The sequence below is a fragment of the Salmo trutta genome, chromosome 8 (genome assembly GCF_901001165.1).
Source record: "Salmo trutta chromosome 8, fSalTru1.1, whole genome shotgun sequence".
Taxonomy (NCBI): Eukaryota; Metazoa; Chordata; class Actinopteri; order Salmoniformes; family Salmonidae; genus Salmo; species Salmo trutta.
The window spans coordinates 17,968,763-17,996,338 of NC_042964.1; the positions used below are offsets into that span (position 1 = coordinate 17,968,763).

The 27,576-nt window shown below is 45.1% G+C and overlaps 1 protein-coding gene across 1 annotated transcript; it reads right to left on the reverse strand.

The window, feature by feature from the left end:
- Positions 1-202: 202 nt before the first annotated feature.
- Positions 203-26,951, reverse strand: chrnb1 (cholinergic receptor, nicotinic, beta 1 (muscle)). Its single transcript, XM_029760246.1, has 11 exons — positions 26,732-26,951; positions 23,517-23,650; positions 22,735-22,779; positions 21,915-22,024; positions 20,710-20,818; positions 18,648-18,792; positions 18,201-18,389; positions 11,754-11,977; positions 6,348-6,523; positions 1,281-1,428; positions 203-1,014 (listed from the first exon to the last, which is right to left on the reverse strand). The coding sequence occupies exons 1-11, from the start codon at positions 26,790-26,792 to the stop codon at positions 868-870; spliced, it is 1,488 nt and encodes a 495-aa protein (XP_029616106.1). The 5' UTR covers positions 26,793-26,951; the 3' UTR covers positions 203-867.
- Positions 26,952-27,576: the final 625 nt, after the last annotated feature.

Consider the following 27,576-nt stretch of genomic DNA (forward strand, 5'->3'; position numbering starts at 1 on the left):
CTGACCCACTGGGAATGTGATTAAATAAATAAATCTCTCTACTTTTATTCTGACATTTCACATTCTTAAAATAAAGTGGTGATCCTAACTGACCTAAGACAGAGAATCTTTACTAGGATTAAATGTCAGGAATTGTGAAAAACTAAGTTGAAATGTATTTGGCTAAGGTGTATGTAAACTTCTGTCTTCAATTGTATATATATATATATATGTTTGTGTGTGTGTGTGTGTGTGTGATTGTGCTATTCTTCTCCTGAATAGAAGAATAGACTTCACGCACACTAAAATGCACAACGGATGACCAGAGTTACATATAGTATATATGCCAAACACACATTCTCACTCTGGTAAATTAAATGCATACACTTGGTATTTTATAGCATCTGGTTTTCACTGTCTTTATCCTCCCACCAAACATATAGCAATCAATAAATAGATAGTAGTAAAACCAGGGCTCGTATTCAGAAAGCATCTCACATTATAAGTGCTGATCTAGGATCAGTATACCCCTTTAGAACATAATGAATAAGATTCCGTCGACTGGGGTGGGGGCCTGATCCTAGATCAGCACTCCTACTCTGAGACGATTGATTCCTACTGCCCCAGAACTACAGCAATGTTACACATCAGCACAGCAGGTATAGAAAAAGAAACCCTTCCATGTACAGCATACAGTAGCTATGTCCAAGGAATCTTTGGTAAGAAAAGTGAAGAGTGGAGTGGACAAGCCTGTAGAGGATCTCGCTACGCTTGTCTGTATTGGAGGCTGGGGCAACTGTCAAGGCTTCTGGGGTTTCAGTGAGGTAAAGTTTGGGATCTTGTGTGTGTGTGTGTGTGTTCATGCATACGTGGAGTGTGTGTCCCACGTTAGGGGTACTTAAAGGGGTCGCTGGGGGTGTGGTTGAAGCTGGCGTCGGCGAAGATGCCCAGGGTTCCCACAGTAGTGAAGACCACAAAGATCCACAGGAACATGCGATCCACAACCATGGCTACATACTGCCAGTCCTCCCTCAGCTGGAGGGGGAGGGAGAGAAACAGAGAAGAGACAAAAGTCAGGAAAGTAAAGGGATCCATAACAGGAATAAATAGACACTAGTGAAGGAAGAGAAATAGACATCTAGACTTTCCCTTTCTTCTTAGACCCCCCTCCATCCACTCAGCCCATTCCCAGACCCTACATCGATCTTCAATATTCTCCAGAAGCTGGAGAAATTGTAAGGGAAACTAAAGACTTGAAACGAGAACGCTCAACCCAGGCAGGTCCCACACACAGCACTCACGGCGGCAAAGTCCTTCTCAGCCTGTAGCTGCTCAGCGATGTAGATGATGGCCTCGATGGCAGTCTTCAGCTCCGGAGGCAGAGTGAGGTAGTGGCTGGGCCCGTCGATGAACTTCCTCAGGTCAGTACACATGCCCTCAGACTGGTACCTAGACATAAACAAGATACGAATGTCCAATCCCGAATAAACTACTACTACTACCTCCTATTCCCTATACGCCTAGGCTGTTTCCTGGCTCTGGGCCTCAGGGTGTCTCAGAGTGCTGGTATAGGACCAGTTTGCCTTTCTGATCCTAGATCAGCACCCATTACTCTGATACGCTTTATGAATACGGGCCCTGAAGGCAATGATAGGTGTAGGCAAAACGGGGTACATTTCTGCCTCGCTACTGTATCAGGGATTGCAAAGTGGACCTAAAACTTCAATCTTCTTATCTTTTCATATCTACAGAACTGCATAGTGGGTACAGGGGGTGATTTGAGAGAAGGGACGGGTAAGGAGATGGAAGGGGTTAAAACTAGTCCAGATGTCACCACAGAACAAGCAGGCAGAGATGTGCAGACAGGCCCAAACTCCACAAAGCTCATCACTAATTAAAAGCTGTGAAATACCAGCCTGCTAACGACAGTCTGCACTTCCTTCCCTTGTATGGAGAGAGAGAGAGAGAGAGAGAGAGAGAGAGAGAGAGAAGGTCAGATAAACTTCCTCTCAGCTTCTCCCTCAGCTCTTTAGCTAGACTGGGCCTTTTTCTGCTGAGATAAGGTCAGAGAAACTCCCACTCCGCTCCTCCTCGCATTTTCTCCCTCATCTCTTTAGCGAGACCGGAGCAGTTTTCCGCTGACAAAGCTGTTCTGAAGAAGTGGGGTTGCCATGTGTTATGATGGGTTGCCGTGGGTTGCGGAAGGTTACTAGCTGTCGATGGGTCGACACAGCTTTACTGCGAGTTGCCTTGAGCAAAGTGGGCCCTGGTCAGAAGTAGTGCACTATCTAGTAAATAGGGGCCATTTTAAACCCCTAATCCTGGACATATTGAGATTATTCTACTAGTGGACCAGATGTAGTCTTTTCTCTCAGGTGGCGGTATCCTAGCATCTGTTTTGTCTGAAACAGCCCTCTCTGTTTGCTGTAGCCCTGTGGAGACTGGAAACTGTTAGTGTTGCAGTTCTCTGTAGCTACCACCAGGAGTCAGCATGGTGCTGTGTCTTTTAGCCTGGCTATGGTGTGGTCCTAAAGCATCTCCCGGGCAAACAGGCAGCTCTTCTATCGCTCTCTGTAGTCTATCTACTTGGTATTCCGGGCAAATCCTGGCTTTACAATGCAGCGGTGTGTGTGTGTGTGTGTGTGTGTCTCCCGGGCCGGCGAGGCGAGCAAATCGCCACTGACCTCAGCAGCTCGTCTCTCTCTCTGTTTTTCTGGGATGAGCTACCTGTCTGAGGGGGATAGACTCCTCTCTTCTCCTCCCTCCTCTTGGTCCCCCTCTCACAGCGTCACTTCATCAGGGAGATGTAGATGAGTAATCAGCGAGACTAATTAAACTAAGACCGGCCACCAACGGTGCCAAGACACACACTAAAACCAATTAAGAAGGCCAGGGGGGGCGCAGGCTGTGTCGGGGGGGGCGGAAGGGTGTGGGCAGAGAGATATTGCTGCCTCATCGAATCGCTCTAGTAGTCACCCCCCTCTCCTCCATCTCCGAATCGCAGACCCCCCCCCCACACACACACACACACACACACGCATACCAGGTCTAATGTGTTAGAGGCGATTTGCGCAGATCATCATTATTTTAGCACTCTCTCTCTCACGGCCTCAAACTTCAATTCCCCTGTGAGTTGATTTAGAGCGGCGGGAGAACGTGCTTGTGGTTAATAAAGCTGTAGGTGCCTGCCTGGTTTTCTATGTGTGAGTGTGTGTGTGTGCACTTGCGTGCGTGACTTTGCGTGTGTGCGCTTGCGTGCATGACTCTGCGCGTGTGTCTGTGTAAATGGCCTCCAGGGAGGGTTCTCAGACACTAAGTTATCCATTAGGTCCTCATGGTAGGAATCCCTGGGGGGCTGCTCTTCTTCAGAACTGAATGAGTTAACAGTAAGTGATGGTAGTTCACCTTAGGGGACACTAGGGAAAGTCAATGACCCCAGAGGTGAGTCATCCAACAGACTCATGAGTAGAGGCTGTGCGTAAGTCTCAATTGGCACCCTATTCCCTACATACCGCACTACTCGCGCTGGTCAAACGTAGTGCACTATGTAGAGAATAAGGCGCCCTTTGGGACTCAGCCTAGGTCACTACTTTCACCAAGTAATCTGTGATAGAAGTTGCACCCCTATCTCACAGCCATCTTTACCATCAGAATGACAATTCAGGGAAGTCAGACGCAGCAGAGCAGAACTAAGTAATAGCCGAAGCAGTTTAACAACCAACGGCATGAAAAGTAACAAGACATGGGTACAAAACCCGTCGCGCGCCAGTCAACATGTGCACAAGCACTTACAAATAAACAATACCACACAAAGACATGGGGGGGGAACAGAGGGTTAAATACACAACACGTAACGAGGGAATGAAAACCAGGTGTGTGGGAAAACAAGGCAAAACCAATGGAAAAGGAAAAATGGATCGGCGATGACTAGAAGACCGGTGACGTTGACCGCCGAACGCCGCCCAAACAAGGAGAGGACGTGACAGAAGTCGTGACAAGGAGTAACAACATGAATTGATGCATGGAGGCAGAAATAATGCAGTGCAACTTGAGTTTTGCCATCAGCTGGAAGACTGTGTCCTCTTTTCTCAGCAGAGGAAGGGAGAGCGGAGGGACGGTGTCAGTGAGAGGCAGCCTCACCGCTGCTCCCTCCCTTAGTGATGGGTCATTCGCATTTTGAATACTGCTACTACTTTTTTTTTGAGCTCAATGTTTTTCTGCAGAATAATTATCAAAATAATTACAAAATAATTATCTGAAGAGGGTTAATGTTCACTGCAGAAACATTACATAGCGGGGAAAGCACATCAATCTGGTCCACAGTGATTTTTTTTTTTACAGATCATCTATAATTTGGCCAGGTAAAAATGTATTTCAATGCGCATTTCATGACCTGGCATAATGGTAGCCTGCCTTTTGGGATTTACATTGGAGATTTGCAATTTTTTCATGGTTCTAGATTGATTTGAAGCATTTTGAACGAAGAGCCGTTTGGGAGCCTGCTCACCAAAAAGACGGAATGCCCATCACTACCCTCCTTCCCCTCACACTGACCATCATATGCAATCAGTCCAGTAAAAAAAATAAGTTAAATATTATTCTCACTCAGCTGTGCCTCACAAGTAATAAAACAAATGATCTATTACCAGTGTGATCATATACCTACATGTTTTAAATATCATATCAAAATGGTCTGAGAAGAACATTGGCAGGGCAATTCAAGCGTAGCCAATATGCAGTTATAATGTATTGGGCCTATAGCCTACTGCACAAACCTCATTGCTACAGCACTGTTTTTAATTGGTTAATGTTGCATAGGCTTACTTTCTTAAGTCATGTTTTAAAACAAATCTGAGCGGTAGATCTCGGCTTGCATTTTGACTCAAAGTGATCTCGACTCAGAAAAAGGTTGGTGACCACTGGTGTAGAGAATAATTCATTGTACCTTCTAAACCGCTAAGAAATATATTTTCCATTACCAAAACAATTGTATTTTGAGCTGTTTGAAGCTGCTGTACAAAACCTAAAGTAAACGATGCAAAAAAGAAACTTAAGAACGGGAAGCATAGAAATAGTACACATAGAAGAGATCTACCGCTTCTTAGACTTGCTTTCAACGAGAATGATATATCTATCAAACACATTTCTATGTGAATTTGGTCAGGTCACTCAAGAAGTTACATATTGCAGCTTTAAGTAGTTGAACATATTATTACTCCAACCTTGTGAAAGTGAAAAAAGGACACGTTTTCATTTCCGTCAAAAACAACTTTATATCGAGGGAGCGCCTTGATTTCGAGGGAGTGCCTTGAGACGACTGTTAGACCCAATGACGTGTTTCTACGCATGAGCTTAGCTAGCCAACGTTGCCATGACATAGCCTACAAGTGAGATTGGGGACTGCTATTGGATTTACTGCTACTACAGGTGGCGGTAAATCACCAATATTAGCATTACACTTTTTTCAAAAACAAAATAAGTAAATTGACTACTTTAAAATGAAGATTGCCTCAATGGCACCATCCATCCTGTCGTTCTCCGCTAACATCAAGGCGGTGACCCGATCCTGTAGGTTCATGCTCTACAACATTCGCAGAGTACGACCCTGCCTTACACAGGAAGCGGCGCAGGTCCTAATCCAGGCACTTGTCATCTCCCGTCTGGATTACTGCAACTCGCTGTTGCCTGGGCTCCCTGCCTGTGCCATTAAACCCCTACAACTCATCCAGAACGCCGCAGCCCGTCTGGTGTTCAACCTTCCCAAGTTCTCTCACGTCACCCCGCTCCTCCGCACACTCCACTGGCTTCCAGTTGAAGCTCGCATCTGCTACAAGACCATTGTGCTTGCCTACGGAGCCGTGAGGGAAACGGCACCTCCGTACCTTCAGGCTCTGATCTGTCCCTACACCCAAAGAAGGGCACTGCGTTCATCCACCTCTGGCCTGCTCGCCTCCCTACCTCTGCGGAAGCACAGTTCCCGCTCAGCCCAGTCAAAACTGTTTGCTGCTCTGGCACCCCGATGGTGGAACAAGCGACGCCAGGACAGCGGAGTCAATCACCACCTTCCGGAGACAACTGAAACCCCATCTCTTTAAGGAATACCTGGGATAGGATAAAGTAATCCTTCTAACCCCCCCTACCCTCCCCCCCAAAAAATATATAGATGTACTATTGTAAAGTGGTTGTTCCACTGGATATCATAAGGTGAATGCACCAATTTGTAAGTCGCTCTGGATAAGAGCGTCTGCTAAATGACGTAAATGTAAATGTTACAGATGCCATAATGGCACAGAAACAAAGATGAGACCTCTTTTCATCTCTATGGTGTTGGGCTAACATCCCCCCCCCCCCAACCCCTGACCTCTCACCTGTTGGGTTTGGGGAAGAGGAAGCAGGTGTTGGGCTTGCGTATGAAGTACTCGTCGGCAGCGCGGCTGATAGCCATATTGTTCTTCTCCCTCCTGGGGGGCTGGTCCAGGGAGAGGGGCATCTCCACCTTGGGCCGCAGCATGCCCAGGTAGGGGGGCAGCATGTGGATGAAGATCTGGGAGAGGGAGGAAAGGGAGGAAGGAGGGAGGGGAGAAGGGAGGGCTTAGCACGGCAGGCAGCGTAACATTGATTGAACTATAGAAAAATGCCTTATTTTTATACTGCATGGGGGTAATCAGTCAAAGTAATATTCAGAGATATTCATGGATTTGAACAACCTTCATGGCTTTCCAGAGACCTACTGTCGGTAATGAATGTTTCATTGGATATGTCTGTATAAATACCTTCAGAAATACCATGAATCAGCATGTTATTATCAGCAAGGCTGTTGACCAGCTGTTGCTTCCGCTAACTGTACTTGTATCTCGTGTGTGTGTGTGTGTGTGTGTGTGTGTGTGTGTGTGTGTGTGTGTGTGTTCGCCTCTCTTTCTGAATGGCGGCAGGTAGCTGGTTCAAATACCTGAGCTGACAAGGTGAAAAATCTGTCGATGTGCCCTTGACCCTAATTTGCTCCAGTGGCACCATACTACTATGGCTGGCCCTGTAAAACGTTTGGCAAACTCATTCCACGGAGGGCCAAGTGTGGGTTTTCAGCTCCTCCCTTGTACTCGATTGATAAATTAAGGTCACTGACTAGTAAGGAACTGCCCTCACCTGGTTCTCTAGGTCTTAATTGAAAGGAAAAACCTAAAACCAGCAGACACTAGGCCCTCCACGGAATGAGTTTGACACCCCTGGTCTAAAACAACACATTTCACTGCACCTGTCCGGTGTATGTGACAATAAAACATCTACATACACTGAGTGTACAAAAATTAGGGACACCTGGTGACTATCCAGGTGAAAGCTATGATCCCTTATTGATGTCACCCGTTAAATCCACTTCAATTAGTGTAGATGAAGGGGAGGAGACAGGATACAGAAGGATTTTTAAGCCTTGAGACAACTGAGACATGGATTGTGTATGTGTGTCATTCACAGGGTGAGTGAGCAAGACAAAAGATTTACGTGCCTTTGAATGGGGTATGGTAGTAGGTGCCAGGCACACCGGTTTAAGTGTGTCAAGAACTGCAACACTGCTGAGTTTTTCACACATAACAGTTTTCTGTGGGTATCAAGAATGGTCCACCACCCAAAGCACATCCAGTCAACTGTGGGAAGCATTTGAGTCTACATTGGCCAGCATCCCTGTGGAACGCTTTCGACACCTTGCAGAGTCCATGCTCCGACAAATTGAAGCTGTTCTGAGAGCAAAAAGGGGGTGCAACTCAATATTAGTAATGCCAAGAGAGTGCAAAGCTGTCATCAAGGCAAAGGGTGGCTACTCAAATATATTTTGATTTGTTGAACACTTTTTTTGGTTACTACATTATTCCATGTGTCATTTCATAGTTTCATAGTAGTTATTCCATGTGTCACTTCACTATTATTCTACAATGTAGAAAATGGTACTGGTTATCTATAAATAAATAACAAACTGAATCTTTTCTTACGAATACACTATATAGTGTTGGAAGGCTACTGTCCACCACTCCAATGTCAGATATACACTCATTGAGTTTGCACTAAAGCCGACCTTCTCGTTCTGTGTGTGAATGTGTGCTTGCATTTGCGCGCGCACTTGTGTGTCCACTCAATCACTCCCGACACACAAGCCAGCGCTGCATGTGCGCGAGTCTGAGTGAACACACCGTAGAAAACTATTTTTTGCATGACTGAGTCTCAATGCATCAACCCTCTCATTCTCAAAAGTAGTCGTATCAGGGAGGAAAATTCAATCAGGTGCCAGTAGAAAAGCTATTGGGGCAACGGGCTGGGAGCGTCTACATGCGTCTCTGTTTGCAGATAATGGGACTCAGATATGAGAGAGAGAGAGAGAGAGAGAGAGAGAGAGAGAGAGACCGTGTCCGAATACCCGTACTTGCATAGGCATTTTTGGTATGCGAAAATAGAACGTTTTATAGTATATGACATTTCTAAAAACGTAGTATACTTTAAAATGCCAGGATGTCACTCATTTTGGCTTTTCATCTAGAAGAATTTGCTGCACACTATCGAGGGAGAGAATCGTCTTTCCAGACCCATGTGTATCTGACAACAGCTGAGAGGAGCTCTGTACCAAAATGAAGGAATCAACACAACTGTGTGTTAGATGACACATTCTCAGTAGGATGAGACTAGTAGGCTGATATATGTAGCTTACTGTTTTTACTAAACAGTACATTCTAAATAATATGTAGTATGATAAGAACACAGCATGCAGTTTTAGTAAGTACCAGGCAAGACTGATTTCGGACACGGCCACTCGTGTTTTCTCTTACGCTCTGCTAGAATAGGAACTTTTTGTTGTTGTTGTTGGGACGATTGACGTGGTGCTCTCCAACAACACGGCTCAGGAAATGTGTGTGGGGATTGGATCCCTAGTTGGTTAGACTGGCAAGAGGAAGTTTTCGTCAAAGCTGCCAAGCGCCGACATCAGAGAGAGAACTATCAGACAAGCAACACCTGCCAGCACACACACGGACGAGCGCACACACACACACACACACACACACACACACACACACACACACACACACACACACACACACACACAAATGTACGCAGGCACACGTGCCAGACGAAAACACACCCAATAAACCTCTCCCAGCTCGAGATAAACACACTTCAACAAGAGGAGCAGTAGGTTAAAAAGAAGGAGGAGGATGTAGTATGTAGTATGTACTGTTTGGCGTCTCTCTCGTTTTTCCTCAATCCATGGCCTTAAACAACCCCAGATTTCACTCATCTTTACCGGTGTTCTGCTACATCATGCACAGTCCGAGGCTATGTTCCCCAAATGTTCCACTGAGGTCACCCGTTAAAGTTCCCATGTATTAGTCCACCGTGGTCAGTGTGTATCAGAGGTGGCTGGCGGGAGGAGAAATCAGAGGACAGGCTCACTGTTATGCCTGAGATTGATGAATGGAAAGGGCTTGATACCGTTCTATTTATTCCATTCCAGCCATTACAATGAGCCTGTCCTCCAATATCTCTTCCCAACAGCCACCTCTGATGTGTATCTAAAGAAGGGGACTGGGCCTCATAGACGTCATACTTTCTGGAAACAGCTATGGTTTCAGAATGAGGGGTGCTGTAGCTCTGCTGGTGTTGCTGTTCTGTCTGTCTGTCTGTCTGTCTGTCTGGGGCATGGGCTCAGGGACATAGAGGAGGTGTCCGAGAGAACGACATCACTCAACAAGGTCACAGGACCGAAGCTAGAGACAACCCCAACCTGACAGCTGAGCTGAGAGACATGGGTTTGGAACAGAGTGTGGAGCTGAAGTACATGGAGGCCAAACTGACAGCCGGTGAGATGGAGGAACTGAAGAGAGAATGCCGCGTTAGTGAACAAGGTGGTCGAGCAAGGAGTGGTCTGAGCGTCACCAAGACCGAACTGCGGAGCCACAAGAACCCAGTGGATCAACTGAGAGGAGAGGTGGAGGAGCTGAAGAGAGAAAGAGAACGCAGGCCTTCTCTGCTGCTTTAGGCCATCCAGTGGGACCCTTCAATGCTGACACCTCTCTGGTCTACACCAATGTCCTCACAGCACTGATACAGGGCCTTCACAGCACCAGTGAGAGGGGTCTACTACATCAGACAACCGTATAATGGCGGCAAGCGACTACAATGATGGACACAATCAGTACTGTATGTATCCAATGCAGTGATTCTGTTGCTGGAGAAAGGAGACATGGTCTCCATACGCTGGGACTCGGTATGTTTATTGAAATCAGCCTGTCTTCAGTGGCTTCCTGCTCTTTCCTATGTGATAGGAACACCATATCTGAGGTTTAACTGGTTTCGGTGGATGTCACACTGAACCTCTAAGTGCATTCCTGAATTTGACAATAAAGGCTTTTTAAATCACTCTCTTTCTCTTCTTCACATAAACAGACAATGAAGTGTGCACTAACCCACAATGGTCCTAACCAATTAAGGCTAACTGTCATCATTGATCCAATGTGTGATGTCACAGTGAGTAGCAAGCATATCTGGTAGTGAACCTTGATCTCTGCTCTATCCAATTTCATTTAAATACAGTCAGCTCAGGAAGTAAACTGACATTCCAATGACATTATTTCTCAGTGCTTGCTACTCACTGTGACATCTCAATGCTTTTCAAATGATTATATATATATATATATGATACACACACACGCATACACACTATTATTTTTTTATTGGATTTGGAATTTTTGTTTACTTCCTGTATTAGCTGAAATGAAATGGAATTGACCACAACCCTGGATATCGCATTTCACTCTGTCCCATGTGGCATTCCCCATTCACTCCGAGTACACTGATATGCTAACCAGCTAATGAATACATCCTGTCAACTGGTCTCTCTCCTCAGTTGAATATCTTCTAGTCATTGACGCACACTCACTTTTAGAAGAGGGACAAGAGGAGGAACTAGTAGCGGTTCTAGACCATTTCAACTGGGGGGGGGCAAGCTGTGGCCAGTTGTACTGTTAGAGGGGCCAGTTACATTAGACGTTATTGTTGTCATATCGTTTTCTTCATGGCATTGCAGGCAAAAGACCATGTTCCGCGTTGCCACTGTCTAATAACGGATGTAAAAAAAGTACGATAGCAAAAATGAGTTATGTAAAACTTATTTCATACTTCACATTTAGGGGGGCCACAAGGGGGTCCAAAATTGTTGTCACAGGGGCACTGCCCCCCCCCCCCCCCCAGAAGTGCTAGTGGGAGGAACAGAGGGAAAAGGAGGATAAGTACTGTATTTTGTCCCTCTCTTTTTTTTTCTATCATCCATTTCCGTGCCGTTTCGTTCTATTAAAACATGCACATTTTCCAGCGTAGCCATGGTGATTGTTCAGCCATTCAATGATGGGCGGGCGGCGACCTATAGCGGTGGTGGAGCAGTACCGAGGCGATGTAATTAGCTTGAAATAATGTAGCGGCCAGAGCCAATGGAGGTTAATATGCATGCAGGTGCACGTCTGGACGGACACACACATTCAACACACACACGCATATTCACAGGCACGTATGGACACACACACACACACACACACACACACACACCTTCCCGCCTGCCTGAGACTCCCTTTACAAATGTTTTTTTCTTCTATCGTTTTCTTCTGCATTCCTCCTCCAACCATCATAAATATGTTCAGCGTTTTCATCGTATCGGTTTCTATGAGGAAAGGAAGGGAGAGAGGAAGGCATTTTTTTTTTGGGGGGGGGGGCGGTCTTACAACAGGGCTGCCCAATCTCACCTTGCGGACCCACATGGGCATGTGGTGTGTGGAGGGGGAGCGGTGGTGCAGGTTGAGGACCACCACACTGAGGATGACTGAGACGGTGACAAGGATCATGGTGAACATGAGGTAGTTGACGATGATGGGGACACCCAGGGAGGTCTCGGGGACCTTGTCAGCCAGCAGCAGCAGGAACACAGTCAGGGTGAGCAGAACGTTGATGGACAGACCCATCTTCTCACCTGGAGAGAGAAAGGAGGACACACAGAGAGATAAATAGATGAACAACATACAGAACAGATATTATACACATAGGTTAGAGATGACACACACACACACGAGCGAGAGATCTATATATGCACTGACATTATACAGAATTGATATTATACAATTTAGATATGGATACACACACACCCCATCTCCTCCACCCTCCTCCCCTCCCCAGTTGCTACCAACAGAGGACACCCAGCGTGAGTCCCGTGGTCAGGTTAATGCGGTGCAGAGCGCATTTATAGAGCCTAATAGGTTATTAACAGAGGAACTATCCCCCTTTAATCATTTGTAACATGTCCTTAAGTCTGGCCTTCTGAGCGTGTGTGTGCAAACGAACGTGCGTGTGTGTAGTTAGTGAGAGGAAGGGAGAAGACAAAGGGATTGATTCTGTGTGTTAACAGTAGCTGGCCCATTACGTAATCCATCAGCTAAATTTCTTGTAATGGGGGGGGGGGGATTCATCTCACGTTCCCTTTCTGGGGAGACAGGGAGCCCTAAAATAGCATATCATCAAAATCAATCAATTGCAGCACATTTTTGGACTGATTCAGCAGTTTTTACCTGATTAAGTACAATACCATTTGGACATTTATGTTGAAAGTTCCATTTATATTCCTAAAACGTATGTGGAAAAATGTTGCTGTTCCTGTTGACAAGACATATTGATAAAAAGCCCAATGTCAAAACACAGTTTTAAAGTGTCAAAAATCAATAACCAATATGCAGAAACAGTTTGTGATATAATGAAAATCTCAACATAAAATGTACAATCTACACACACATATATGCGACAATAGTAATCATATTACTTGTATTCTTTTTAAAACGAGCACCTTGTAAACTGCACACGCACCAAAAACCCTGCTGCTCTGACAAGTGGCAATAAATCACTCATCGATTGAAACCAACTCAAAAATCACATGGAAACTGGATATATTTTTACATCAGTGGTTAGAGGACTACGTGCAGGACACAGTCCAGTCAGCTACATTATGGAACGTAGCATACTGACACTGGGGTCACCAAAACAGAAAGAGAAGTGCAACACTGTTTTGTCAATCACTCATTGATTATCACGTTGAAATCAATAACGCAAGAGGGGAGATGAAGTTCCACATCCTGATAAAACTAACACAGCTCAAAAACCCACACGGAATCTGGGAATAATGTGTACATCACTGGTTAGAGGACACTTTGTAGAAGATGGCTAGCTACATTTTGAAGTGTTGCATTTTGATTCAAGTGGGTCGCCAACACCATAAGTGTAACGCAATCATTTTTTAGGAATCCCTTCCATGGATATCACGCTGAAATCGATAGAACAGGGGGCAAACGTTTGGGGTTTAACACAGTTTAAACTAACACTATTCAAAAGCCACACGGAAACTTAATAACCTATAACGTTACATGTTTGTGTAACAGTATAGCTTCCGTCCCTCTCCTCGCCCCTACCTGGGCTCGAACCAGGGGCCCTCTGAACACATCGACAACAGCCACCCTTGAACCATCGTTAACTATCGCGCCACAAAAGCTGTGGCCCTTGCAGAGCAAGGGGAACAACTACTTCAAGGTCTCAGAGCGAGTGACGTCACCGGTTGAAACGCTATTAGCGCGCACCACCGCTAACTAGCTAGCCATTTCACATCGGTTATATTTGGTTAGATGAGAACTTGTAGAAGGCTTATATCTACAGTTGAAGTCGGAAGTTTACATACACTTAGGTTGGAGTCATTAAAACTCGTTTTTCAACCACTCCACAAATTTCTTGTTAACAAACTAGAGTTTTGGCAAGTCGGTTAATACGTTATGCATGACTTTATGCATGACACAAGTAATTTTTCCAACAATTGTTTACAGACAGATTATTTCACTTAATCACAATTCCAGTGGGTCAGAAGTTTACACACTAAGTTGACTGTGCATTTTAACAGCTTGGAAAATTCCAGAAAATTATGTCATGGCTCAAGAAGCTTCTGATAGGCTAATTGACATAATTTGAGTCAATTGAAAGTGTGCATGTGGATGTATTTCAAGGCCTACCTTCAAACTCAGTGCCTCTTTGCTTGACATCATTGGACAATCAAAAGAAACCAACCAAGACCTCAGAAAATTGTAGACCTCCACAAATCTAGTTCATCCTTGGGAGCAATTTCCAAACGCCTTAAGGTACCACGTTCATCTGTACAAACAATAGTACGCAAGCATAAACACCATGGGACCACGCAGCCATCACCCCGCTCAGGAAGGAGACGAGTTCTGTCTCCTAGAGATGAACGTACTTTGGTGCAAAAACTGAACTGTTTGGCCATAATGACCATCATTATGTTTGGAGGAAAAAGGGGGGGGGCTAGTAAGGCGAAGCACACCATCCCAACCGTGAAGCATGGGTGTGGCAGCTGTGGGGGTGCTTTGCTGCAGGAGGGACTGGTGCACTTCACAAAATAGATGGCATCATGAGGATGGAAAATTATGTGGATATATTGAAGCAACATCTCAAGACATCAGTCAGGAAGTTAAAGCTTGGTCGCAAATGGTTCTTCCATATGGACAATGACCCCAAGCATACCTCCAAAGTTGTGGCAAAATGGCTTAAGGACAACAAAGTCAAGGTATTGGAGTGGCCATCACAAAGCCCTGACCTCAAATGTGTGGGCAGAACTGAAAAAGTGTGTGCGAGCAACGAGGCCTACAAACCTGACTCAGTTACACCAGCTCTGTTAGGAGGAATGGGCCAAAATTCACCCAACTTATTATGGGAAGCTTGTGGAAGGCTACCCGAATCGTTTGACCCAAGTTAAACAATTTAAAGGCAATGCTTCCAAATACTAACTGAGTGTATGTAAACTTCTGACCCACTGAGAATGTGATGAAAGAAATAAAAGCTGAAATTAATCTCTCTCTACTATTACTCTGACATTTCACATTCTTAAAATAAAGTGGTGATCCTAACTGACCTCTACTCAGATTAAATGTCAGGAATTGTGAAAAATTGAGTTTAAATGTACTTGGCTAAGGTTTATGTAAACTTCCGACTTCCGATATTTTGGAATGACGGGTGTTGATTTTGGGAGGCTGCCATCACGGAGCAGGGACCATAACACTTTTCCTGTTTACTTCAAGGAATCACGACCCGCCATAGGATATCAACAGCGTCAACGGTTGGCTGCCATTTAAGTGATAGTTTGACTGTCAAATCAGTGTATTGGTAGGTGGTCAGCAACTTTTACAGAGAGACCGACCCACATTGTCAGTGCCATTTGAGAAAAAGAATTACAGCTGCGTTTTAAGTCACACATATTTCTCACCAATTTAACCATTTAGAGATAAAAATAAAATAAAAACAGGCCCTCTATAATAGAGTGTCCATTGGGACAGTGCAGCAGGCTGAACATTTAACGTCCCTACTAAAATTGATATAAGCAAGTGACGTAACAAAGGTGCTTAAAGGACGCCATTTATCACACCTTAAGGAGTGGGTTTGTGGCCTTTGTCGTCTCTGCAGACAGGGAGTACACATGCATGTGTGTATGAGACCTTGGGGGGGGGGCATAGAGAAGCACAGAGCTGAACAGAGACAGAGCGAAAGAGACTCTCTTTACATACAGAGCCCCAGGGACCCGGGCTTAAATGTGTCCTTGTACTGTCTGTGTGTTGTGCTGCTACGCTACAGTGCTGTCACAGTGTGGCCAAAGAACCCCCCCCCCCCCCCCCACTCTCTCTAACTCCCCTCCTACAGAAGCCTTGGGTCCATAAAGAGAAACATGTTCACAGGTAGGTGGGTTTTAACAAGCTTTTTTAATGTTGAAGTGTGTGTGTGTGTGTGTGCGTGCGTGTGTCTTGGAGCCTGAAGGAACATTCTGTGCTCGTGGTCACCCATGAGAGGCTGTGTGTGTGTAGGAAGACGAAGGTCATAGGAAAAACACACCATTTCTGCACAATGAGAGACTCTGTGATAGTTAGCCTGGTCTTCCACTGTGCCATAATATACATTATAAATTGGGTGGTTCAAGCACTGAATGCTGATTGGCTTACAGACGTGATATATCAGACTGTATACCATGGGTATGACAAAACATTTATTTTTACTGCTCTAGAGAAGCCCTTAGCCATGGTATATTGGCCATATACCACATCCCCTCGTAGCTTATTGCTTAAGTATGCCAGACCCGTAGCACTCATGTCCGTAGCCATGAAGTGCTTTGAAAGGCTGGTAATGGCTCACATTAACACCATTATCCCAGAAACCCTAGACCCACTCCAATTTGCATACCGCCCAAACAGATCCACAGATGCAATCTCTATTGCACTACACACTGCCCTTTCCGACCTGGACAAAAGGAACACCTACGTGAGAATGCTGTTTATTGACTACAGCTCAGCGTTCAACACCATAGTGCCCTCAAAGCTCATCACTAAGCTAAGGATCCTGGGACTAAACACCTCCCTCTGCAACAGCATCCTGGACTTCCTGATGGGCCGCCCCCAGGTGGTGAGGGTAGGTAACAACACATCTGCCACGCTGATCCTCAACACTGGAGCCCCTCAGGGGAGCGTGCTCAGCCCCCTCCTGTACTCCCTGTTCACCCACAACTGCATGGCCAGGCACGACTCCAACACCATCATTAAGTTTGCAGACGACAACAGAGGTAGGCCCGAACACCGGCAACGGCAAGACAGCCTATAGGGAGGAGGTCAGAGACCTGGCCGGGCGGTGCCAGAATAACAACCTATCCCTCAACGTGATCAAGACAAAGGAGATGATTGTGGACTACAGGAAAAGGAAGGCTGAGCATGCCCCCATTCTCATCGACGGGGCTGTAGTGGAGCATGTTGAGAGCTTCAAGTTCCTTGGTGTCCACATCGCCAACAAACTAACATGGTCCAAACACACCAAGACAGTAGTGAAGAGGGCACGACAAAACCTATTCCCCCTCAGGAAACTGAAAATATTTGGCATGGGTCCTCAGATCCTCAAAAAGGTTTTACAGCTGCAAAATCCAGAGCATCCTGACTGGTTGCATCACTGCCTGGTACGGCAACTGCTCAGCCTCCGACCGCAGGCACTACAGAGGGTAGTGCGTACGGCCCAGTACATCACTGGTGCCAAGCTCCCTGCCATCCAGGACCTCTATACCAGGCGGTGTCAGGGGAAGGCCTCAGCCACCCGTCATAGACTGTTCTCTCTGCTACCACTTGGCAAGCAGTACCGGATCGCCAAGTCTAGGACCAAAAGGCTTCTCAACAGCTTTTACCCCTAAGCCATAAGACTCCTGAACAGGTAATCAAATGGCTACCCGGACTATTTGCATTGTGTCGTCCCCCCCAACCCCTGTCTGTTTATCATCTATGCATAGTCACTTTAACTATACCTACATGTACATATTACCTCAATTAGCCCGACTAACCGGTGCCCCTGCACAATGACTCTGTACCGGTACCACCTGTATGTAGCCTCGTTACTGTTATTTTCACAGTTTTTTATTTTAATTTATTTACTTATCTATTGTTTACCTAATACCTATTTTTTTACTTAAAATTGCACTGTTGGTTAGGGCTTGTGAGTAAGCATTTCACTGTTGTATTCGGCGCACGTGACAAATAAACTTTGACTTGATTTGATTTAGCAGAAGCTTTTATCCAAAGCAACCTACAGTTGCATAAATTTTACTTATGGGTGGTCCCACTACCCTGGCGCTACAAGCACCATGCTCTACCAACTGAGCTTCAGTTGGACCGTACTACAACAGCAGGCTATCTTTAAAACATGTATTACTGATCTATATGGTTCTATAAATGAACACTATATAAATACATGAATCTATTCAACCTACTATTAAGTACCGGCAATCCTGTTTTAGGATGCATATCATGATGAACAGGGCAATATCAACATAGACATCCACATAATCCCTAAATGTATTAATTTCACTCATTCTATAAACACACTGTTCTCTCTTCTATATTAGTAGTAGCTGCACGTAATGTCTGTCTTGCATTACACCCCTAATAGTTAAGGTTAGTATTAGAGGAGACTAAACTGATCCTGAATCTGTGCCTCACCAGCGTCAAGGTTAGGGTTATGATTAGGGTCGATGAGGCTAAACTGATCTTAGATCTGTGCCTATGTGTGGTGAGCGCTCTGGTACATAAATCAATGATTATTACACTGATCCTAGATCTGTGCCATCTCACCAGCGTCGGGGGGCAGGTAGAAGTTAAAGATGGCTATGCAGGTGAGGAGGATACAGGGGATGATGATGTTGAAGACATAGTAGAGAGGCTTCCTCTCGATGATCAGGTAGAAGGTGATGTCTTCATACAGGTCCTCACGGATCTCATTCTTCCTGCTGGGCTGGTGGCGGATGTACCATTCACCACTCTCTGGGGACAGTGGGTGTTTGGTAACATAATGAAAACGTAACCAAACCAAAGTCTTTTTTTAGTGAACATACACAGCAATGAAGATTGTTTTTAATCATCAGTGTTCTAATCTCTTCCCTAGCCCTGGGTTCAAATAGTATTTGTGTTCTTTCAACACACACATTCGATTGTTTCCATTGTGCCAGCAGGACAACGCCATCTAAGTGCAGCTGGAGTATTTGCACGTTTGTGCGAGCGTGCGTCTTCTCGTGCCCTCACCACTGAAGCCCCCGTCGTATTGGATCTCTTTGATCTCGTTGCCCTGGTCATCCAGAGCGTACTGCAGGTCCACCTCTGATGAGTCGTAGGTGTAAGACTTGAACACCATGGTGCAGTTCTGCCAGTCAAATGGGAAGTATGTCACCTGGACACATGAAACAGGAAGTGGGGACGTTAGGGTCACGGCTAGAAGGGACCCAGCTTTGTCAAATTAACGTCAGATTTGACTTTTCGTAGCAGGTTAGGATAACTTATGCAGCAGGTTAGGATCATTTACGTAGCAGGTTAGGAGAATTAGGTTAAGGTTAGAAAAATTCAACTTGAGGTTAATTTGACAAAAGGATCCCTTCTAGCCATGACTGTGTTATGACAAAAAGAGAGAACAGACACACAGAGAGGGTAAAAGTAACCACAACAAGCATGTGTGTTTATATGCATGCGTGTCTGTGCGCACCTGCATTCAGTGTGTGTGTGTCAGTGTTTCCGCTGCAGTCACTTAGCTGTGGCGCTGCACCACGTCAAAAATCATTGCCGACACGACCCCAAAATATGGAACATGAAAGAAGAAAAGATTTCTGCCGAGGCGCACTTCGAAGATGCTAGAACAGTCCATATTTACTTTTCCTCTGCAAACAAAACGAGTAATGAATAGAAAAATCTGACAACCTCAGAATAGATCTATTTACCTAGTCGGCATGTTGTTGGTTGTTCTACGCAGCAGAAAATATTCATCTCCAGGTGCATTCAAGTGCCATAGGGAGGGAAACATGCATTATGACAAGCAGTCAATGCACAGAATTTCTTGCAGTTTTAATGCCTTTGTTAGAAGAAAAAGAGGATCCCAGCTTTCCATTCCTACTTTATTTATTTCTCAACTCCTAAATATGCACGAATTGCACCATTTTAAACATCGGCATAGTTAAGCACCTTACTGCTATGCAATTGCATATGGAAGAGTATAATATAGTATAACACGGTGTCACGTTCTGACCTTAGTATGAGGTCATTTTTCCATAGTAGATTGGTCAGGGCGTGACAGTGTTTTGTCTATGCATTTTGGGTTTTCTGTTTTCTATGTGGGTTGTCTAGACTGACACGGGTCAATTGTAGGGTAACTTGGGGTAAAACGCCACCCCACCTCAAGATAATTTTTCTGGAGTGGCTTAAATTATGATGAGACAGAATACATTTGTTGTTGGGCAAGAGTAGTGGCAAGCAGGGAAAGTGTTGGGGGGGTGACAAGTGGTTTCTGTGAGAAGTACAGGCATGTTTTACCCAGGTGGCGGTTACCCCAAGTTACCCAAACAGGTAGGCCTATATTATATTCACTGTGCTTATGCAAGTTTTTCGCTTGCATTAGCACAGTGAATATAATATAGGCCTACCTGTTTGGGTAACTTGGGGTAACCGCCACCTGGGTAAAACAAGTCACCAAAAATGAGTTTCTCAGTACTTCTACATAATAATGGGGGGAGACACCCACTGCTACAAAATGTTTACCCCTTTTTCTCCCTGATTTCATGATATCCAATTTGGTAGTTACAGTCTTGTACCATTGCTGCATCTGGGAGGCGAAGGTCGAGAGCCATGCGTCCTCCGAAACACAACCCAGCCAAGCCGCACTGCTTCTTGACACAATGACCGCTTAACCCGGAACTCAGCAGCACCAATGTGTCAGAGGAAACACCGTACACCTGGTGACTGTGTCAGCGTGCACTGCGCCCGGCCCGCCACAGGAGTCGCTAGAGCGCGATGGGACAAGGACAACCCTGCCGGCCAAACCCTCCCCTAACCCAGACGACGCTGGGCCAATTGTGCGCCGCCCCATGGGTCTCCCAGTCGCGGCCGGCTGCGACAGAGCCTGGACTCGAACCCGGATCTCTAGTGGCACAGCTAGCACTGCAGCGCCTTAGACCACTGCACCACTCGGGAGGCCTGCTACACATTTTTAAGGAAACACTGGTGTGTGTGTGTGCGTCTTCGCATCCATGTATGAATGTGTGCGCACCTGCATTCGGTGTGTGTGTGTGTGTACGTCCATGGGTGTGCATGTGTGTGTCACCTTGACCCCACAGGAACTGCAGAAGAGGGCAGGGGGAGACCAGGTCACCCTCCCACTACTATAGGCCTGGACAGCGACATGGAGGGCCACATCAAACACACCATCATTACTGCAGAGAGGGAGAGAGGGGACATCACCACAATTAGACAGGCAGATTGAGCACGCAGTACTGTAGTCTACACTGCATGGTTTTATAGGCTTGGCAAAAGCCTGGTGAAAGCTCGTCCTTATGGCTAGGGCCCCTCTAAAACCCAGTCCCTGTTTTCAGAGGTAATATGAGATCACCCTCTCTCTCACACACACAGACAGGTGCACACACTTGCACACACACAAGCACACAAGCAGGTGGAGTTAAACTCTTATAAAAAAGGGTTCCAAAAGGGTTTCAGGTTTCAGTTACAACCCTTTTTGGTTCCAGGTAGAACCCTCTGTGGAAAGGGTTCTACGTGGAACCCAAAGGAGTTCTACCTGGTACCGAAAAGGGCTCTTCAAAAGGGTTCTGCTATGGGGACAGCCGAAGGAACGTTTTTAGGTTCTACGTAGATAGCCCCTTTTTTTCTAAGAGTGTTAGAGAGTGTGTGTGTGCTTGCTTGTATGTGCGTCCAGCTCCACTCCCCACTCCTCTGTGCTGTGTGGTTCTGTGTGAGTGGGTTCCCAGCTGGAGCGTTGTCTGAGTGGTGCGGTGCCACTGGCTCTGTTATTGGGGAGCCGCGCTGCCTAATTGCCTATAAAGCAGTGATGAATGAACGGAGCAGAGGGGATATTTACAGCACAGTTAATGGGAGCCTCCACACTGACTGAGCGAGTGTGTGTGTGTGTACGCTGTCCTGACTGACCCATCCAGGTTCTGCCAAAACTATTGCAGTTAACTTAAAAGACATGGTGTTGAATGATAATGGACAGGAGCAGAAGCCATCAAAATGGCCAATATTCTCGAAAAAGCTTTTTGGACACAACCCTTAGCTTTTTAGTACCTAAATGACTGAGACCACTAACATTATGTTATTCATTTTGATATTGGAACATCATTATACTTCCTGAACTGAAATGGACACCCGGGTAACAATATATACCATTTAAAATACGCTTTTATCCAAAGTGACTTTTGTATGGGTGGCCCCAGCGGGAATCAAACCCATGTCCCTGTTGTTGCTAGCGCAATGCTCTACCAACTGAGCTACACAGGAGGAATAACAGGTTCTTACTTGTTGATGAGGACAATGTCAGGCAGCCAGACCTTCCCAGCAGGAAGTCGCATCACCTCGATCCCGTCATTGTCTTTAGGTTTCCAGGAGAGACGGTGGTCTGTCCACTCCTGATATCACAGCGATATATGTGTGTGTGAGAGAGAGAGAGAGAGAGAGAGAGAGAGAGAGAGAGAGAGAGAGAGAGAGAGAGAGAGAGAGAGAGAGAGAGAGAGAGAGAGAGAGAGAGAGAGAGAGAGAGAGAGAGAGAGAGAGAGAGAGAGAGAGAGAGAGAGAGAGAGAGAGAGAGAGAGAGAGAGATAGTTCATGTGTGTTTTGGGTGTTGGGTTTAAGTTTCAATGATTCAAAAACAGATGGAAATATCACGAGAAAGACGGGAGATAGAAAAAGAGGAGGGAAAAAGGTGCATGTGAGCGGGAGAAACAGAGAGAGACGGAGGGGGTAACTTTCTGATTGGAAATCTAACCACTTCATCATTTGATCAATTTATTTCACATTTTCCATCTAGTGTCATTAACTATAGGGAGCACAATATTGCAGTGCATTTGGCCATGAATAATATCAATAACATTTGCATAAGTTTTTCATTTTGCATAAACTGTGTATTATTATTTCAAGTGTTCTTACTGGGTGCATGATTTGTATTGCGGTGTTGTGTGTATTGACATTTTAGCTTTATAAAGCTCTGCTGATGCACGGAGAAATGTTTTACATGCAAATAAAGTTATTGAATTGGAGCCTGGGTCAAGGTAGACTGAATAGTGAGAGTGAGAGTGACAGAGACAGAGACAGACAGAGAACAGTTTGTACACATACTTACCAGGTTCATGATAACGATTGTGCTCATCTCTTCTGCTTTCATGTTCTAGGGAGAAAGAGCACACAGTAAGGTTGTGGTGCATTATGGGAAGGCCCTCCACTACAAGACAGCTGGGAACAGTGTGGATGTCTGCACTCCTTCTCTCTCTATACCTGAAACCAGAGAGGGGTAATGTTTGGAAACAGGGGTACAGTGGGGATAAAAGGGGTGAGTTGTTGGGGTTTGGTGATACAGTACATAGAAGTCACCTCTAACTACTGATTCAAGGTCAGATATTTCTTTATCCCCCTAATGATTATGATTAGAATGCCGGTTTGGTAATCTGATCTTAGATCTGTGGTGAAAAGCAACAGTGAATTGGGTTTGAGTGATTGTCCCTGACCAGGGGCATATAGTTGCACTGAGCACAGAGAACTGACCGGCCAGGCACTGCTATTTAAAACCTGCAGAAGAATGTCAGCTAGCTAGACAGCTGTCCTGACCTAGCAGAGAGAGGAAAGGAGATGAGAGGGGGAGAGAGGGGGTCTAGCTAGACAGCTGTCCTGACCTAGCAGAGAGGGGAGAGAAGAAGAGGAGGGGGGGATGGGAAGAAGGGGTGAACCATGTAACTCTCCCTCTATCTATCACCTGATCTCTACATAGCCCTATCACTTACTCATTCACTTCCTGTAACACTTTGGATGTGTCATGTTCACTGGTATGTTGATGGAATGTTGCCAGTAACGTAGTGGTTAGGTGTTTGTGAGTGAGTGCGTGTGTGTGTGTGTTGCGGCACCCCTTACCAGGCTGACAAAGGAGGAGAGGATCATGCCAATCCGGACCACCACCTTGGCACCAGGTGAGGCCGCAGGGCGAACCTTCAGGTTGTAGTTGTTGAACAGGGCTTTCATCAGCTGCTTCTCCCCCTCCGACGCACCTGAACGGGGAGGGAGGGAGGATGGGACCATAGAAGGACATAAAATGCTATAATATAATATACAGTTGAAGTCGGAAGTTTACATACACTTAGGTTGGAGTCATTAAAACTCGTTTTTCAACCACTCCACACATTTCTATTTAACACACTAGAATTTTGGCAAGTCGGTTAGGAGATCTACTTTGTGCATGACACAAGTAATTTTTCTAACAATTGTTTACAGATATATTATTTCACTTATAATTCACTGTATCACAATTCCAGTGGGTCAGAAGTTTACATACACTCAGTTGACTGTGCTTTTAAACAGCTTGGAAAATTCCAGAAAATGATGTCATGGCTCAAGAAGCTTCTGATAGGCTAATTGGCATCATTTGAGTCAATTAAAGGTGTATTTCAAGACCTACCTTCAAACTCAGTGCCTCTTTGCTTGACATCATGGGAAAATTAAAAGAAATCCGCCAAGTCCTCAGAAACAAAATTGTAGACCTCCTCAAGTCTGGTTCACCCTTGGGAGCAATTTCCAAATGCCTGAAGGTACCACGTTCATCTGTACAACAATAGTACTCAAGTATAAACAACATGGGACCACGCAGCCGTCATACCGCTCAGGAAGGAGACGCGTTCTGTCTCCTAGAGATGAACGTACCTTGGTGCAAAAAGTGCAAATCAATCCCAGAACAACAGCAAAGGACCTTGAGAAGATGCTGGAGGAAACAGGTACAAAAGTATCTATATCCACAGTAAAATGAGTCCTATATCGACATAACTTGAAAGGCTGCTCAGCAAGGAAGAAGCCACTGCTCCAAAACCGCCATAAAAAAGCCAGACTACGGTTTGCAACTACACATGGGGACAAAGATCGTACTTTTTGGAGAAATGTCCTCTGGTCTGATGAAACAAAAATAGAACTGTTTGGCCATAATGACCATCGTTATGTTTGGAGGAAAAAGGGGGAGGCTTGCAAGCTGAAGCACACCATCCCAACCGATGAATCACGGGGGTGGCAGCATCATGTTGTGGGGATGCTTTGCTGCAGGAGGGACTGGTGCACTTCACAAAATAGAGGGAGGAAAATTATGTGGATATATTGAAGCAACATCAAGACATCAGTCAGGAAGTTAAAGCTTGGTCGCAAATGGGTCTTCCAAATGGACAATGACCCCAAGCATACTTCCAAAGTTGTGGCAAAATGGCTTAAGGACAACAAAGTCAAGGTATTGGAGTGGCCATCATAAAGCCCTGACCTCAATCCTATAGAAAATGTGTGGGCAGAACTGAAAACGTGTGTGCGAGCAAGGCCTACAAACCTGACTCAGTTACACCAGCTCTGTCAGGAAGAATGGGCCAAAATTCCCCCAACTTATTGTGGGAAGCTTGTGGAAGGCTCCCTGAAACGTTTGACCCAAGTTAAACAATTTAAAGGCAATGCTTCCAAATACTAATTGAGTGTATGTAAACTTCTGACCCACTGGGAATGTGATGAAAGAAATAAAAGCTGAAATAAATCATTCTTTCTACTATTATTCTGACATTTCACATTCTTAAAATAAAAGTGGTGATCCTAACTGACCTAAGACAGGGAATTTTTATTAGGATTAAATGTCAGGAATTGTGAAAACTGAGTTTAAATGTATTTGGCTAAGGTGTATGTAAACTTCCGACTTCAACTGTATCTGGGTTGATAAATTGATTGTGCTGGAATATAAGCCTATACTTTGGTGGGTCGTCAGGACCAGCCACTCCCGGCATAAAGCATGTTGTGGAACGGTGCATCCTTAACCTTCTGCACCTCACTACTCTGAAATATTATTTTACATTTTTTGTCAACCAAAACAGAGAGAGAGAGAGACATATACAAATACTATTTGAAATCCTTGCCATTGCAACAGACAAGCTCAATCAAGCGCAGCTGAAGTATTTGAAAAGATTTCAAATCTGAATTGAACCCAGGGTCTGGTGAGAGGTCAAGCCCCTGTATAACCAGCCCGGTGGCCTTGTAAGCATCCAACCCTTAGTCGCGCCAAACTGTCCAATATTGATGCAGGGTAGCACTTCCATGCATAACTACTGTTTTCCCCTCTTCCTCTGAAGGTTTCACAGCACTTATAATGGCCAGCTTTGGAGGCAGCAGCATTCATCATGTGGCCCTACGAACCAGTGGCCCAGCAGGACCGCCTCTGACAGGGACAAATTACAGCCATCACAATACCAGGCACCTCCATTAGCCAAGCACAGGAAGGGACAGACAGATGGGGAGCTGGAGAGCCGGGAAGGACTCAGACAGTTGTTAAGCGTTTAGCACCTTTGCCTCTCCCATTTAGGCTACACCAAGTAGGCTTCGAAATCAGGTAGGATGTGTAAGTAGAACTTATTTGGGATAAAAGTATACACCAGATTTTTACGTGAGCTCACGACAAAGGCCACTGTGACTTGTTATTCAGTGGCCTTTTAACTGTACAGAAATGATAGATATATAGATAGCTGAGAGTAGAGGCAGAAATGAGTCCTTCTGTATAGATGCCAGATGCCACACACACACACACACATACCTCCCCTCAAACGAACTACAAACAGCTGGGTGGTAAAAAAAAAAAATATCATTTTTGTAGAAATCTAAAAAAATGTTTTTAAAAAAGAAATCACCATTATGGACCTCTCCTAATTATAAAGCTCAATCATACTGATATGGTATGGGGTGGTTTCTCCTGGGGAGTTTCTGAAGACAGGATTCCCCTAAATTTACATTGGAAATAGGTTGTGACTCATATAGTAAGTAGCCGAGGCCTAAATAATGCAGTTGGTCTGTTCTTTTTGCTCCAAGTACTTCTCCTATTGATATATCTTGTAATAATCTTGTAATTTAAATAGTATATGTATGATGTCATCACGTCAGACTGATTTTATGGTTCAGTCACTGCTTGATAGAGTTGCACATAGTAAAGTGCATGTTTTAGGGGAACGCGCATAAAATAGCCGGCCCATCAACACTTGACAACAATTGAAATAAGTAGGTATTTCAAACTACATCGACCGTGAGTTACCATGTCTCCACAACTCTGTTTCTGAAGTCCCACTTACCTCCCACCACGTACAGGCCACACAAGCAACATAACAGCAGGAGCAAGTCCAGGGTCCTCATGGCGACCCACAAACCGACAGGCCTTCAAAACAGTAAGTATGTATTCTCTTTTACACGTCAAATATTAGTTATTATGCTGTTTGTGCGGTGTAGTTCCTCGGTCTCCGTGTAAATCCAGAGTGTTGCTGTCTGTCAGTCAGGCAGCTCGAGTTAACGGCTGTCTGCTCAAATTACCTCCACGTGAGCGGGGGCACTGTGTCCACCGGGACAGACCGCATTGGACGACTTGCATTGGAGACGCAGGGATTTGATTAAGATTCTCATAAAGTACCAGTCAAACGTTTGGACACACCTAGTCATTCAAGGGTTTTTCTTCATTTTCACTATGTTTCTATTATTCTACATTGTAGAATAATAGTGAAGACATCAAAACTATGAAATAACACATGGAATCATGTAGTAACCAAAAAAGTGTTAAATGAGATTGTTCAAAGGATTCACCCTTTGCCTTGATGACAGGTTTGCATACTCTTGGCATTCTGTCAACCAGCTTCACCTGGAATGCTTTTCCGGCAGTCTTGAAGGAGTTCCCACATATGCTGTTGGCTGTTTTTCCTTCACTCTGCGGTCCAACTCATCCTAAACCATCTCAATTGGGTTGAGGTCGGGTGATTGTGGAGGTGAGGTCATCATTAGCAGGTGACTAGCATGTGACTAGCATTCCCACCGAACACTTCCGGTGAATTTACTAAATTACTCACGATAAACGTTTACAAAAAACATAACAATTATTTTAAGAATTATAGATACAGAACTCCTCTATGCACTCGATATGTCCGATTTT